The 13,375-nt window shown below is 42.8% G+C and overlaps 1 protein-coding gene across 2 annotated transcripts in view; it reads right to left on the bottom strand.

Moving 5' to 3' along the window:
- The window catches only part of pot1 (protection of telomeres 1 homolog), a 56,620-nt gene that overhangs the window by 944 nt on the left and 42,301 nt on the right, over positions 1–13,375 (bottom strand). The window contains exons 11-18 of one of the 2 annotated variants that reach the window (XM_020634951.3): positions 7,510–7,694; positions 7,012–7,094; positions 6,069–6,101; positions 5,077–5,233; positions 2,864–3,063; positions 2,636–2,771; positions 1,849–1,931; positions 632–726 (exon numbers count right to left, since the gene is read on the bottom strand). In XM_020634951.3, coding sequence (XP_020490607.2) covers positions 632–726; positions 1,849–1,931; positions 2,636–2,771; positions 2,864–3,063; positions 5,077–5,233; positions 6,069–6,101; positions 7,012–7,094; positions 7,510–7,694 — 972 coding nt within the window. The remainder of the gene's footprint in view (positions 1–631; positions 727–1,848; positions 1,932–2,635; positions 2,772–2,863; positions 3,064–5,076; positions 5,234–6,068; positions 6,102–7,011; positions 7,095–7,509; positions 7,695–13,375) is intronic. The other variant, XM_065956852.1, reaches the window with a different exon arrangement.

Below are 13,375 nucleotides of genomic sequence, written 5' to 3' on the forward strand. Positions count from 1 at the left end.
GAAACATCTGTGCTGTGCTTTGGTCAAAATATAACATGAATCCAGCACCAGAGGAGGTTTGTGAGCCTGTATAAACCAGCTCTCTCAGAATGCTCCATTTTGGTGTGTGTGTCTCTTTAAATGCAATGAGCCCCCCCCTGAGTTTTCCCAGTAGACATCACTCCTCTGTAGCGACAATAAAAATGGCGGACCTGCGTAAAAGTTTTGTTCTAGGCTGGGGGTGGAGATACCAGGGGAGGGGAGGTTTTTTTTTTTTTTACCAGAATCCCACTGTGACATCACAAGGAGAGCAGATTTGAAACTGAGCATTTTCCTCTGTGTTGTAAGACTTATGCAGACCACAAACAAAGGATTGGATGGGTTTATTTCACATTTTGTGGGTCAGTAGACACTCAGGTTACCCACATATATGTTCAAAAACACTGTAGAAGTAGATTTGAAGACTTTCACATAATTAGATTCCTTTTTTTTTAAGCAGCAGGTTGAGTCGCCCACTGCTGGCAGTCAGACGGAAAGCATGTTTAAGCACTTCCACATTAGCCTCTTTTTTTTAACTTCTCCAACACTGTATGCCTAAAGGTCCCCTTTGATGCAGACTGAGCTGGACTTTGATCGTCATGTGGAAACTCACAGCGTCTCTCCACAGGAAGACGTCCAGAGTGTCCGTCGAGTCCTGCAGCTCGAGCTTCATCAGCAGGACGAACTGCAGCAGCTGAACGCCAAGAGCTGCAGAACAGAGACATTTACACATATGGAGTATATTCGTCATTAAAAAGAAGGAAAGGAAAGGAGTTATTCTGGGCCTTTTATTCCTGCCTGCTAAACTGGGAAGAAGAAGAAGGACAACCTAAAGAAGTTAGTCCATAGTCTGTAAATATTAATGGACGAGGCCTGAGTGACATCACTCATCTGGAGATGGGGGATCCAGATGAAATGCATCGTTTTCAAAATCAAACGGAGCAATTTTAAAAACTACAGTGTGTGCTCATGATGACAATAACTAATCAGACCTATTTGTTTTTTTGGTACCACGCTGTAAACATGTTTATTTATGCTGTAAAAACTGCTTTTTTGAATGGGTGTGTGTATGTGACTTCTGGTGTTCCTGGAGCCAGCCTCTAGTGGACATTTGATGAAATGCAGGATTTTGCACTTTGGCATTGGCTTCATTTTTTAAACACCGGAGATCGTCGCTTGGATACAGTCAGTCCATACGTAGAGGAAACAAACTGTGCTGACATGAGCAATCTGCTTTAAGATGAGAAAACAAAAATGTTTTTAAATCAGCAAAACGATGAGAAAGATCGGATATTTAAAGGGAACTTGTTCCAATCAGAAGGAGCAGGAAACGTAAAAGCTTTAATTGTGAGTTGATGTTGGGTTTCTTTTAAAGCTCCATTTATGACATTTGTAGTCGCAAGAACAAGCTGGAAACCAAACAAAGCGTTGTGAACAGTTTGTTTTACATCTCGACAGTTTCTCTCAGACTGAAATCAAACTCTGTCACGCTATTCAAACTGTCGGTTCAAGGTGCGATATGTATGTCCCTGTGACGTCTCACCTTCACTGTGAATGCCACAGATTGGCGGCATCAGCAGGGGGAGGAAACAGCACTGTGAGTGTGTGTGTGTATGTGTGCGTGTGTGTGTATGTGTGTGTATGTGTGTGTGTGTGCAGCTCCGGCTGTTTCTCTACTCGTCATGCTTTCAAAACGCCAGAACACCAGATGTGAAATCACAGACTAATGGAATCATTATGAATGTGCACAAAGAGGTAATGGAGGAGGAGCTTTTTTTTACGGCTCTGTTGCAGAAGCGCACCATTTAAAAAAAAGGTCTGATGTCTCACCTTCTGCAACGACCTTCTCGTCGATCAGCTCGACCCCCACAGCACAGGGTTCCCTCACTGCGGCCTCGGAGCACCGCTTACACCTAAAACACACACAGGACACCGTCAAGAGAACAGATCCTCCACTGCAGAACAAATGTACTGTGAATCAGAGTTACGAGTAAAGACATCAAACACATCCTCTCTCATCAGTTCATGTTTCAACTCAGCTGTTTTTCGTGAAACTTTCATTTTTACAGGGTTAGTTAGAAACCTAATAACTTTCAGATTACAGTTCTTAGTTTTGATGATAAGAAAGTTTTGGAATTGCTTAAATGAGAAATATGTAACTCTGACACCTAGTTTTTAAAATGGGTACTGCAGTCCAAATTCTAAACATTGTAGAGAGCTGTCTCCCCCCGCCCCCTCTCATGCAGGTTGCCATGTGGTAGACACTGAAGCTTCAGTGTTTAGCCAGCTCTGCATCGGTCTATAAACCTTTCTGCGTTCTAACCTCTCTCCATTTTTCAAAAGCATCTCCAATATTGAGATGCCTTAAAACCGCCTACTATCTCTGGTCCAAACAAATCCAGAGCATTCAGGACCAGAATCTAAAGTTAGAAGGAGGACATACTGGCTGCTGCATTGTTGTCAGAGAAGCCAGCACTTCAACATAGCATGTTTCCTTAATGTCTGATCATATAGTAAGCTCACTTTATGGTTTATTTTAGTATATATCTGACATATTGGAGCTTAAAAATAAATATCTAACTGTTATTTTTGTGTGTGTGTGCGGCTCATCTCTGACCCGTAGTATCTCTTCCTGCCTCTGAACAGAAAAGGTGCAGACAGGTCGAGCAAATCCATTTGACCTCCTGATGACCTCACAGGGACGATGTTCTGATAGGTGGACGCCAGGTGACACGTTTCCTCCAGAGTCGAACCTGCAATGCCAGAACGTCCGTTTATGGGTGTCTGATTTTAGGACAAAACTTCAAATTCCTGAGAAAATAATACAAACTAGAGGAGACTTTACCCCTGAGGAAGACGAGCTCCTTAGATCTCCCCTCAGATACGAGCTGGGTGGACAGGTGAACACCGAGAGCTCGATTAGGGGTATCCCTGGGGGCATCGACCTGTCCTGACAGCGCCCACGTTGGGGGACTGCAAGGTCCAGAGTCCCTGGACGCCTCAGAAAAGACACCATCAACCACTTCATCGTCTGGGACCTCCCGCCTGAAATCACAGCGCACGATCAGAGAGAAATCAGATGTGAATGTAACGATCCACACTGACTGAGAGAAGGGGAGACATTTTTGGTGCCTTCTTTTTTAGCTGGTTATGAAAAAGACGGAAATGATTACTGCGGCCACTATGTGACCTACAAACAAAACAACACTCCCATCATTTTGTATGCCGGCTCCCTATAAAAGCAGCCTTTTTAATAATCCACTTAGGCTGAGTCTATAATTAAGAGCTTTGTAATTTACGACTTTGATGACAAATAAAAGTGCAAAAAAGATGCACAGGAGATGTGGGGCCACGTGGGATGCACTCAATGGTTGGCCACAGAAAGAAGGACGCATTAGTCAGCATTTGATTTGTCAGAGCCTTCAAAACGGGACAGCCTCCACCGCAACACTGTGACGTAATCAGCCTTCACATGCGTCCTCTGAAGGAAGCAGCGCTTAAATTAGGAAAGAGCCAAATTATATACTCAAATTCAAAATCTTCACTTTTTTCCACCATGTCTGTACACATCTCTTCTTCAGCTACGGCTGTTGAATAAGGGGATTCATAAGCAGGTAGTGCCCTCTGCTGGATAAAATGGTGGATAGATTCAGAAACAGGACAGAGAGAGAGGGTGCGTTCTTATTGTCCCTCCTATCTCCTTTCACTATCCACTTTACCTTAACCCTGGGGAAAACGTCATGAGGAAAGATGTTAGGAGAATTCATAAAGGACTTAGGGAAAGGCGATCTTGTTGCTCTGACAATCCAACCGAATTTCCACTAGGCGACGTAATTAAATGCGACGGGCCGGCGGAGGTTAATGACATGGGTCCGCTGTGTTGAAACTACAATGTTCAGAAAATGGACTACAAAAACGCATCTAAAAAACTTTCCCCTGTGCCTTCTTACCGGTGAAATAATCCTAATAACCACAAGGTTGGGATTGAAATAAAAGCAATATAGGCTACAAGTAACAAAAGTGAAACCATCACATTCCTGACCACTCATAAATCAACATCAAAATAAGATGAAATTAATTGTTACATTTATGCAAGACGAGAATGTACAACTGAAGAAATGCACAAAACATTCTGAATTGAATGAAATATGTTGAATAAAACATCATCTGGCTCAAAATGTCTCTGATCCCTTTTCACCTGAAAGACAGGGTGATGTTTTTTTATGGTGATTATAATCTGATAATATGGCTTTGCATAATATCTCAAGAACCTTAATCAATCAAAGGGTTTCAGCATCTGTGACTGAAGGAAAGTTTAACGTTATTTATGATATTGCTTACGGCTGCCAAAACACTCAAAGTGGATAAATAACGAATGCAAACTGAGCATAGGCTGCAATAAAAGTTAAACTCAATCACATCGTTTTACAACATCAGCATAACCTTCATAGTTCGCCTACGGGTTCAAGATTGTTGAAAATTGTTCAAGGCATATTATTGCAAATGGTAACTTACATGATCTCCGTCCCTTTTCTGTCATCGTTAATGTTCGTGAACGGTCGGATGCGCGAGTCGCTTTAAATGTTGTGGTCCAGTGTATCCTATGCTAAAGAAGGTTATAAAGGAAGCATTGACCCACCTTTCCTTGACTTTTAGAGAATTCGAACGGCTATTATCATGGCCGCCACTTAAACACTTCCGAGGTTAAGGTAAAGTGGATAGTGAAAGGAGATAGGAGGGACAATTCGAACGCACCCAGAGAGTGGAGAATGACGTGCGGGAAAGGAGCCACAGGGCGGATTTGAACCCAGGCTGCACACTCCTAAACTTGGGTACACTGGGTGCACTAACCACTAGGCTACAGCTGCCTGTATATTTATTGTTTAATTGATTTAAATCGACTTCTTAATTGCATTGTGAGGTATCCTTACATACCTGGTAAAAAAAATATTTTCATATCAGCATGTGCATGTGACAAAAATGAAACCATATACGAAAGAAAAGAGCAGAACATTCATTCAAACTGTGACGCTTTAAATGGCATGCGTGTGAGCCTACATGGTTGTACACTTGCTGCAGTAGAGTTTCAGAGCCTGGTGGAGTCTGAGCGGCTCGTACGATCTCAGCTGGACTCTGACGTGGTGGACTCGACCCGGTTCAGACCGCTTCAGCTGGGATAACATCACGGGCTGCACGTCATGACCACAGGTTCTCTCTGTGACACACATGATGAACACAGTCAAAGATACAAAAGACACAAACAGAGGGACTCTTTGAAACTTTAAAAGACTAAATGCAACATTAAAAGGAAGAATGTGAGACTTTTTAATCCAGTAGATGTCGCCCTTGAGCTCCATAATGAAACCAAAACAAACTGCTGTTTGGCCACACCTCCTCCATACTGAAGCCTCCGCTCTCCTCCAGAGACACACCTCCAACCCCCCTCCACTGACATTGTCACAAAGTAGTTCAGCAAAAGTAGCTGACAAATTTGTCCTTGGCTCGAGCTGCAATCACCTGTGTCCTGCATTGTTGTATTAGCATGCTAATGTTAGCGCTCTTTAGTTAGCTCGTAGCTTCACATTGCATGCAAGTTGACACAGAATGACTGTGATCGAAAAACACTGACGTGACATCCAAATAATCAGTGAGTATGTTCTTCTTCTCTCTAGTTCTTGACTAAAACAGCTTTTATACACAAGGGGAGGAGCCGGCCGTCCCGTCCATGTAAACACGGCTCTCACAACAACACAGCCAGCGGGACTCGAGCTTCTCACTCATTGTAGACAGATATGACTCAGAGACACATTTACACAGGATAGACTTCCTTTCTGCTGTTTTTATGTGTAAAATGTCACACATTCTTCCTTTGAACTAAAGGAACTACTTCCAAGAAAACAAAAGATGGGAAAGGTGTTGAGCTACTGAGAAAAAGAAAAACATCTTCACAATCCGCTGACCCTCCATTTGATCTGTGTTTTTTTTTCCATTTGAACAAGTGGACATGTTCACCTCACAGCCGAGCTGCTGGAGTTTGTTGTGTTTCCTACCTGTGCTGCACTCCACTGTGACTGTGACGAGATCTGAATCACAAAAAGAGAATGCATGTCATTGCATTGACTGTCCACTGGACACTTTTTAAAGCATATGACAAACTGAATAGAATAAAATCCAAAGTTTCTTTTAAAACCATTATCAAGAAATGTAGAAACAAAAAGTACTGAGCAACTGTGGTGTCCACTCAGAGTGACCCATCATGTCTGCAGGTCAGAAGACAAAGCTTTTATACGACTGTCCACAGCTGTCTGTCCGTCTGTTTGAAAGGAAACCTTCAGGTCACAGCTCAAGTTTTGCACTTATCATTTCAGCCCTGGAGAAGTTTGGGCTTTCAGTTCGACGCTGCTAATGGAAGCAGCTCTCTTCAGCTTTAATCCATTAATCGCATCGCATTGTGAAAAAAAGCAGTAAGGACATTCACATTTACGCTATCATATTTTATTCTGGTGTTTTTACACATGCACAAAACTTTCCTGACGAGCTGCACGCATTCTTCACCCTGACTTTCTCCTGCCAGCCCCCTAAGTGAATTAAATGCAAGAAGTACACTGTGGGCCAGCTAGCGAGGGTGATGACGTTTATATCTTGCGACTGGTGTGATCTTTATGCACTTGATAAACCGCTGTCTTACTCCTTTCTGCTCGCTGGTATATTCATTTTCCACTTGTACATCGTTACTGTGGTCATGTCCGATTGCACCTAGCATTGATATAAAGGCAAAAACTGTCATCATCTCAGACTGTCGCTTTGTATGCTCAATTTTTTTTTAACATCTTGTCTTGCCTCCTCTTATTCACTAACATAGTTTATTCTAATTTATCCAGACATCAACCCTTGTAACAGTACAAGCCTCTCGCTTCTTATGCAGGTAAGTGCAGCCAAAATTAGTTATTTGAAAAGGACAAATTAAAAGAGTGATTTAAGATCCATTCGTACCCAGAGACTCGGGTGGAGTGCTCCAGACCTCCATCATCTCAGAGTCACTCAGCTCCTCGTCCCCCGGGATTGCTGCAATCACTCTACAGATACACAAAGACGTATGTTGAAAATAAATACATTTACAGCACAGATATACAGTTAATACAAGTCAATCCAGTGAAAGTAATTATATACTGATGTGCTTTTATTGAATTATCAGCATCCATAAACTGAAAAAATATGCATCAACTCCGGTTTGATGATTTTGACCCTGGACTATTTACTGAAGCAGCTTTTAAATTGGACTTCCGATGTTTCCTCTAAAGCAGCTGCGCCAAACGTGTAAACCCTTGAATACATGATGGGCAGCTGCTGCACAAACCCGACTGCAAACACCTCGTCTACACTTGTGCTTCTGTGGTTCTTAGCCAGCACATCCAACCAGAGCCTAGATTTCTGCACTGACTTTATTCTCGTCCTCAGCTCAGGTAATTTGTCCCTCTTCTGCTGCCATACCTCTTCAGCTCCTGCACTTCAGGGCTGTCTTCTGGAAGAAGCCGGATGCCCCTGCCGAACGCCGTCCCTCCGTGCAGGTGGAACGCCATGTGATCCACCTCCACCGCCTGGGTGCTGGTGAGGCCGGGGACCTTACTGGATCCTGGGATTGCTCGGAGGTTGTAGATCCTGAGGAAGTCTCCAGGCTGAGGAGACAAATTGTGCATTGTTAAAAATCCACAATCGTTAAATACTGCATTTCCCATAATGTATTTGGATAACTTCTATTTGATTAGACTGTACCCACATGCAGATTATCCATGTTATTAAAGTCCACACCTCAGGTTTTTTTGTCATGAAGGTGCTTTGTTGTGACTTCCTGTAGTCAACTGATGACATCACTATGACATCATCAGGATTACTTTAGCCCCCTGAGTTACAGAACATATTTTAAAACCGCTTTTACGGGCTGGAAACTAACTGGCTAGGAAACTGATCTTAGTACGGAAAATCATCTCAGTTTGAGGGGAGAATTAAATATATATGAAGCCGCATGTGAGGCGGACACTAAAATGCATTTCCTCTAAAAATCTCAAACGTTCATCCTGAGCAGATGGGATACCTCTCAACACACCTCACTCGTTAAGGCCCGGTGTCCACCTAGCGCTTTTTTCCGGGCAGAAATGCGCTGACTGTGCGCACTGAAGTGTTTGCATGAAGCGTTTGTGCCCTGAGAAGAAAAGCGCTGCACGTACGCCCTGTCTCCATGACAACAGTCTGTTTACAACAGCCACTGTATGACCGACACTTACTCTGTGTTTTATATTTGAGATTGTTTATTTCCCGATCAGACACGGAGCAAGGAGGATGTGGGTACAAGACACGATCCGTAGGCGGCAAAGCTACGGGGAATATCAAACATTTGGAAAACAGCGCCTTTCTGAAAAGTTGAAAGATTTTCAACTTGAGTGCTCCGAGCGGTCGCACAAATAAGGCGGAGCGCATGGAAGAAAAGACGCCGCTTTTCTGCTGGGAACGCTCTCTGCTGATTGGAAACAACTGAAAAAGGACGCTGGCTGAAAATGGCTGAAAAAAAAAAAAGCGCTAGGTGGACACGGGGGGCCTAAGAGAATCTGACAAGAGAATCAAGAGAACCAGTTTTGCTTGAAAGGGGGGAGGGGGGGGGTCAAATCCAAAATCGTCCTGATTGTCTTAGAGTGTGTTCCCCGCCTAAAACACCTCCATAATCCAGCACAGACAGAAAAGTGACAACAAGCTCAAGAGAAAGTCAGGAATTGATTTTAAAATCAAACCCAGTTTCAGTTTTGCTCTTTTTACCAGCTGTTGGACGTGAGCTCTAAAAGAGAGATTCATCCATTAAAAAAATGAAAGAGATGATCTCTTCTGGTTGGCCAATACAGACAGCAGAGGGCGACGTTGCACTGAACAAACAGTCAGTGTGGTGACAGTGATTCAGAGTATGCTCAGAGGACTTTGTTCAGAGGGGTTTGGCTTTTTCTTTTTTTTCCCTCTCAGCTCTCCGTCACGACTAACCAGCAGTCCTCACAAACCTTCCCTCGCTCATCCTCAACAAACGCAGAAACCTGACTGCTGACTCTTTAGTTCCACATGACAGAAATGGTCACCGCAGGAGGACCCCGATACACTCACATATATGACCTTTAATTGTATGACAGCAGGAGAGCAAGCCAGAAAGAGAACCCTCGATAAGCCTTGGCTTCCTTTAAATCAATTTTCTCTGTACAGTGAGTGAAGACGGAGTCGGTGTCAGGGTGGATTAGCTACTGATCTCCTGAGGCCTCTTCGCCTCTGAAGATCCACAAGAGCTGAACTGGGAGGACTGGAGAGCTGCAAACACTCGCTCACATGCAGGCGGTTTATAATCTGGCATTGTCCTTCAATCTCAAATTAAACTCCCATTAAAGGATGTTACTTTGGAAACTCAGGAGCCGGAGAAGCTCTGCTCATTGAGCCAGGTTTGGTGTGGTCAAGTTTGCAGCTGCAGTTTGTGAACCAAACCAGTTGCTGTAGAATCAACATTGTTTGTGTTTCTTCTGCTGTTAGTCAGAGGATCACGATCAGTATTTCTGCTAGCAGAACAACTGGCTCAAAGACAAAAAGCCGGGGTGCAAGGTACGTGGCAGAGTCAGATCCCTGCTCAGACACAGTGGACCTTGATTGATGCAGAGGTTCTTCACTGAAAACAGGCGAACAAGGGGAGGACTGGCACTTATTTCCCTCCACTTGGTTCTCTCAGACGTCAATGAGGAAGTGGTGTGACGTCATGAAAGCTACAGGAACACCACAGGAAATAATGAGATGCTAATTTGCAGCTTGAATCAGTCATGACCATTTTAAGACCTGGAGTGTGAGAACAGTCTGTTTATTTACCAAGAGTACATATGGCAGCTGTACAATTTCATGCATATTTTTTTCTCCATTTCTTCCTCTTCGTTCCACTACAACCTTCTTTTCATCTTCAGCCATGGCTCCTATCCTCCTTACCTATCTCACTCTTTCCTTTTCTCCTTCAACATTCCTTTCTTTCTTCAATCTACCATCTTTCCTCTTCCCTCATCTCTTCCTTCCATCTTCCTCTTCTGCATGTCTTCACTATTTCTTTCTCCTTTTGTCTACCATCTTTCTCCTTCATTTCTATCTTCTACCATTTCCCTGTCTTTCCACCTTGTTCCTTCCTTCTTCCGCTGTTAATCGTTCCTTTTGTTTTTGTTCTGTCTTCCACCTCTCATAATTTCTTCCTTTATTCTTTCCGTTTTCCCCTCCTTTCTTTGATCCTTCCCTTTATTTTAACCGTCCCCCTCCCTAATCTCTTCCTTCCATCTTCCTCTTCTGCCTTCACTATTTCTTTCTTTCTTTCTCTACCAACTTTATCATTCTTAATTTCTATCTTCTATTATGTCCCATCTTCCTCCCACTGATTAGCCTTCCTTTTTTTATTCTGTCTTCCACCTCTCATAATTTCTTCCATTTTCCACTTCCTTCTTATTTTTTTAAACTTTCCTCTTCCTTCCATCTTCCTCTTGTGTCTGTCTCACTATTTCTTCCTCCCATCGTCTACCATCTTGCTCCTTCTTCATTTCTGTCTTCTACCGTTCCCCTTCTTTCCTCCTTGTTCCTTCCACCATTAATCCTTCCTTTTTTGTTCTTTCTTCAACATCTCAAATTCTTCCATTTTCTACCTTTTCCTCTCCCAAATTCGATTCTTCCTTCTTCTCTTCCAACCTTCCACCTCCTTTTTTCTTCCCTCCATCTTCCTCTTCTGCCTTTGTTGTCCTTTCACATCCCTTCCTTCTTCCTCTTGTCTTCCATCACCTTCCATCCTCGTCTTTTCTTTTCCTTATTTCTACCCCTCTCCTTGCTTCCTTTTTGTCTGCCACCTTTCTCCTTCTAAATTTGGTCTCCTTCTGTCTCGTTGCTGTTTTTTGGTGGTTAAACACTGAACAAGTATTTCAATGATATGCAAGATTAAAACCAAATATCTTGCACTGCATATTATTGTAGTCTATTGTTTAGTTTTTTAAATGTGCGTTTGCCTATTTGAATAATGCCTGGTGTCCTTTTAGAGTTGATGTGAAGCAGTTGTAGCTGCTGTGCACAGGTGAGTATGTTGAACAAAGAGAAGTTACCCCTCTGTGTATCGTTCGTTACTTTTTTACTCATCAGTCAGACGAACCTATAAATCTAATTTGCACATGTAACACTGACTGGGAGAAAACGGACTAGTGTGAGTAATGAAACGTTACTCAAGGAATAACGTCAACCAAGCGTTGAGTTCTGATACCCATCCTTTGTCTGTGATGACGACTCATCAGCTCTTCTGCTTCACCCACAGGATGGTGACCAATGAAGGAGAGAGATGCTGAGTGTTCAGAACATTACCTCTTCAACAATATGACACACCACACGTGTTGGTGTGCTCGTTTTTACTTCGTTATCAGTTTGAATGAGCTTCTGTGTTGAGGGTTTGTCATGAAAAATGCTAATTTGGTCTTACAGCAATACACGACCAAATGATGTGCGTTGAATTGGGTTTGTAAAATTTGCAATCTCGGCTCACTTGATCTAAAAACCCCAAAGATGCCGTGAACTTGTGCTCTAAAGGCCCTGACACACCAAGGAGATCTTCAGCCGTTGGTCCTAGTTGGCCAAGACATGAGGCGACCCCAAAGGCAGCCTTCATTGCCACTAGTTCTTTGCCATCTGCTTGGTGTGTCAGGGCTTTTACGGTGAGTTTATATTGAATGAAGGTTTAAATAAGGATGAACTCAAAGGAAAGATGCTCGTGTGAACAGGTGCAAACTCAGACGGTGCTATGTGATACAAAGACCTAAACCTGTAAAAGTTTAAGAGATTAAAAGGAACAATTTAGAGAAATGGGGCGGCTGTGGCTCAGTTGGTATAGTCGGTCGTCTCTCAACCTGAAGGTCGAGGGTTCGATCCCCAGCTCCTGCAGCTACATGTCCGATGTGTCTTTGGGCAATACACTTAACCCCAAGTTGCTCCCGCTGCTTTGTCTGCACAGTATGAATGTGTGTAAATGGATTAGTTACGACTGATGGACTCTTTACATAGCAGCCTCTACCACCAGTGTGTGAATGTGTGACATGCGGTGTTAAAGCTCAAGTCAACTTATCATTCACCGAACATAATTCAAAAAGGAGAGAAAACGAAGAAAATCCATCCTTGCATTGACTGCCCATCGCTTAGTACACATAAAATATCTCCATTTGGGAGAACACTTGCCTTTTATTAAAATGTATTTAATCCCGCCATGGGACTTGATGACAGAACATAAGATCTTATCTTCTAAGTTACTCGTCTGTCTTTACTTTGATCAAAAAGTTGTTAAAGCTAAATTTAATGCAGAGAAGAAGAAGAAGCCCTCTCTTCTTCTTCTCTGCAGCACTTTCTAAGTGCATTAGCAAAAATGGTATTTGACTGTGAATCATTATGAAGATCCTATAAATCCCTCTGTGCCAGGAAGCAAACAATAAGACCAAACAGACAGTATTTTTTTGTTTGCACAATCCCAGACACTGCCCTGGATTTATGTCGTCTCCAGAGACCGGAGTGTTTAGCAGAATGAGACAGAAGAAACAACAGTAAGTACTCCAGAGTCTGGCTGTGTTTTCTCAGAGCTACATGAGAGTTTAGCAGAATCTACCACAGCCTGGGTTTGAAAACAGGTGTCGAGAGAACTGCGAGGGTGACTAATGCTGCAAAAAACACTGAGGACAGACGGCAGGGCAAATTTAGGCGGTGCCATGTGGCGTCAGTTCGGCCGAGTTTCCTGTCTGTACATACGTATTAAATTCTCTGCAGCGGGCGGCCAGGTGTGATTATAATAAGTAGGTTTAATTGAGAGCTAACTTTAGATCCTGACTCACCTGATCCAAGCACAGCCAACATTTCAGCAACTTACTCAGACTTTTCTAACTTTTCTAAATAACAAATTGTAACAATAAGAATTTTTATTTATGTAGATGCATGCTGAGGCAGGATTTCATCACCACCTGTCTGTTATTTTTGGAAATTAAAAATGACACACAAAACCAAAAGGACAACATTACAGAAAGGAGTGCTTAGGGATTGGCTAAAAAGACTTTCTTGTTCAGGTATAATCCTCTTTTCTAACCAGAACGCCTCTCTTCAAAGCCACCAGATCCCATAGACAAAAACACAAATTTAACCTGCATGCAGAATAAGGAAGTTGAAGGTCTTAACCTGCCCTGACAAGTTAATGTGTTTGATTAGATTAAAATTGATCCTTTAAAAACAACATTTTTAAATCACCAAAGTAACCCAATTATACAAAATAAACTACCCTGTGTCGGCAGCAGCGCAG

This window comes from Labrus bergylta, chromosome 7, assembly GCF_963930695.1.
Source record: "Labrus bergylta chromosome 7, fLabBer1.1, whole genome shotgun sequence".
Taxonomy (NCBI): Eukaryota; Metazoa; Chordata; class Actinopteri; order Labriformes; family Labridae; genus Labrus; species Labrus bergylta.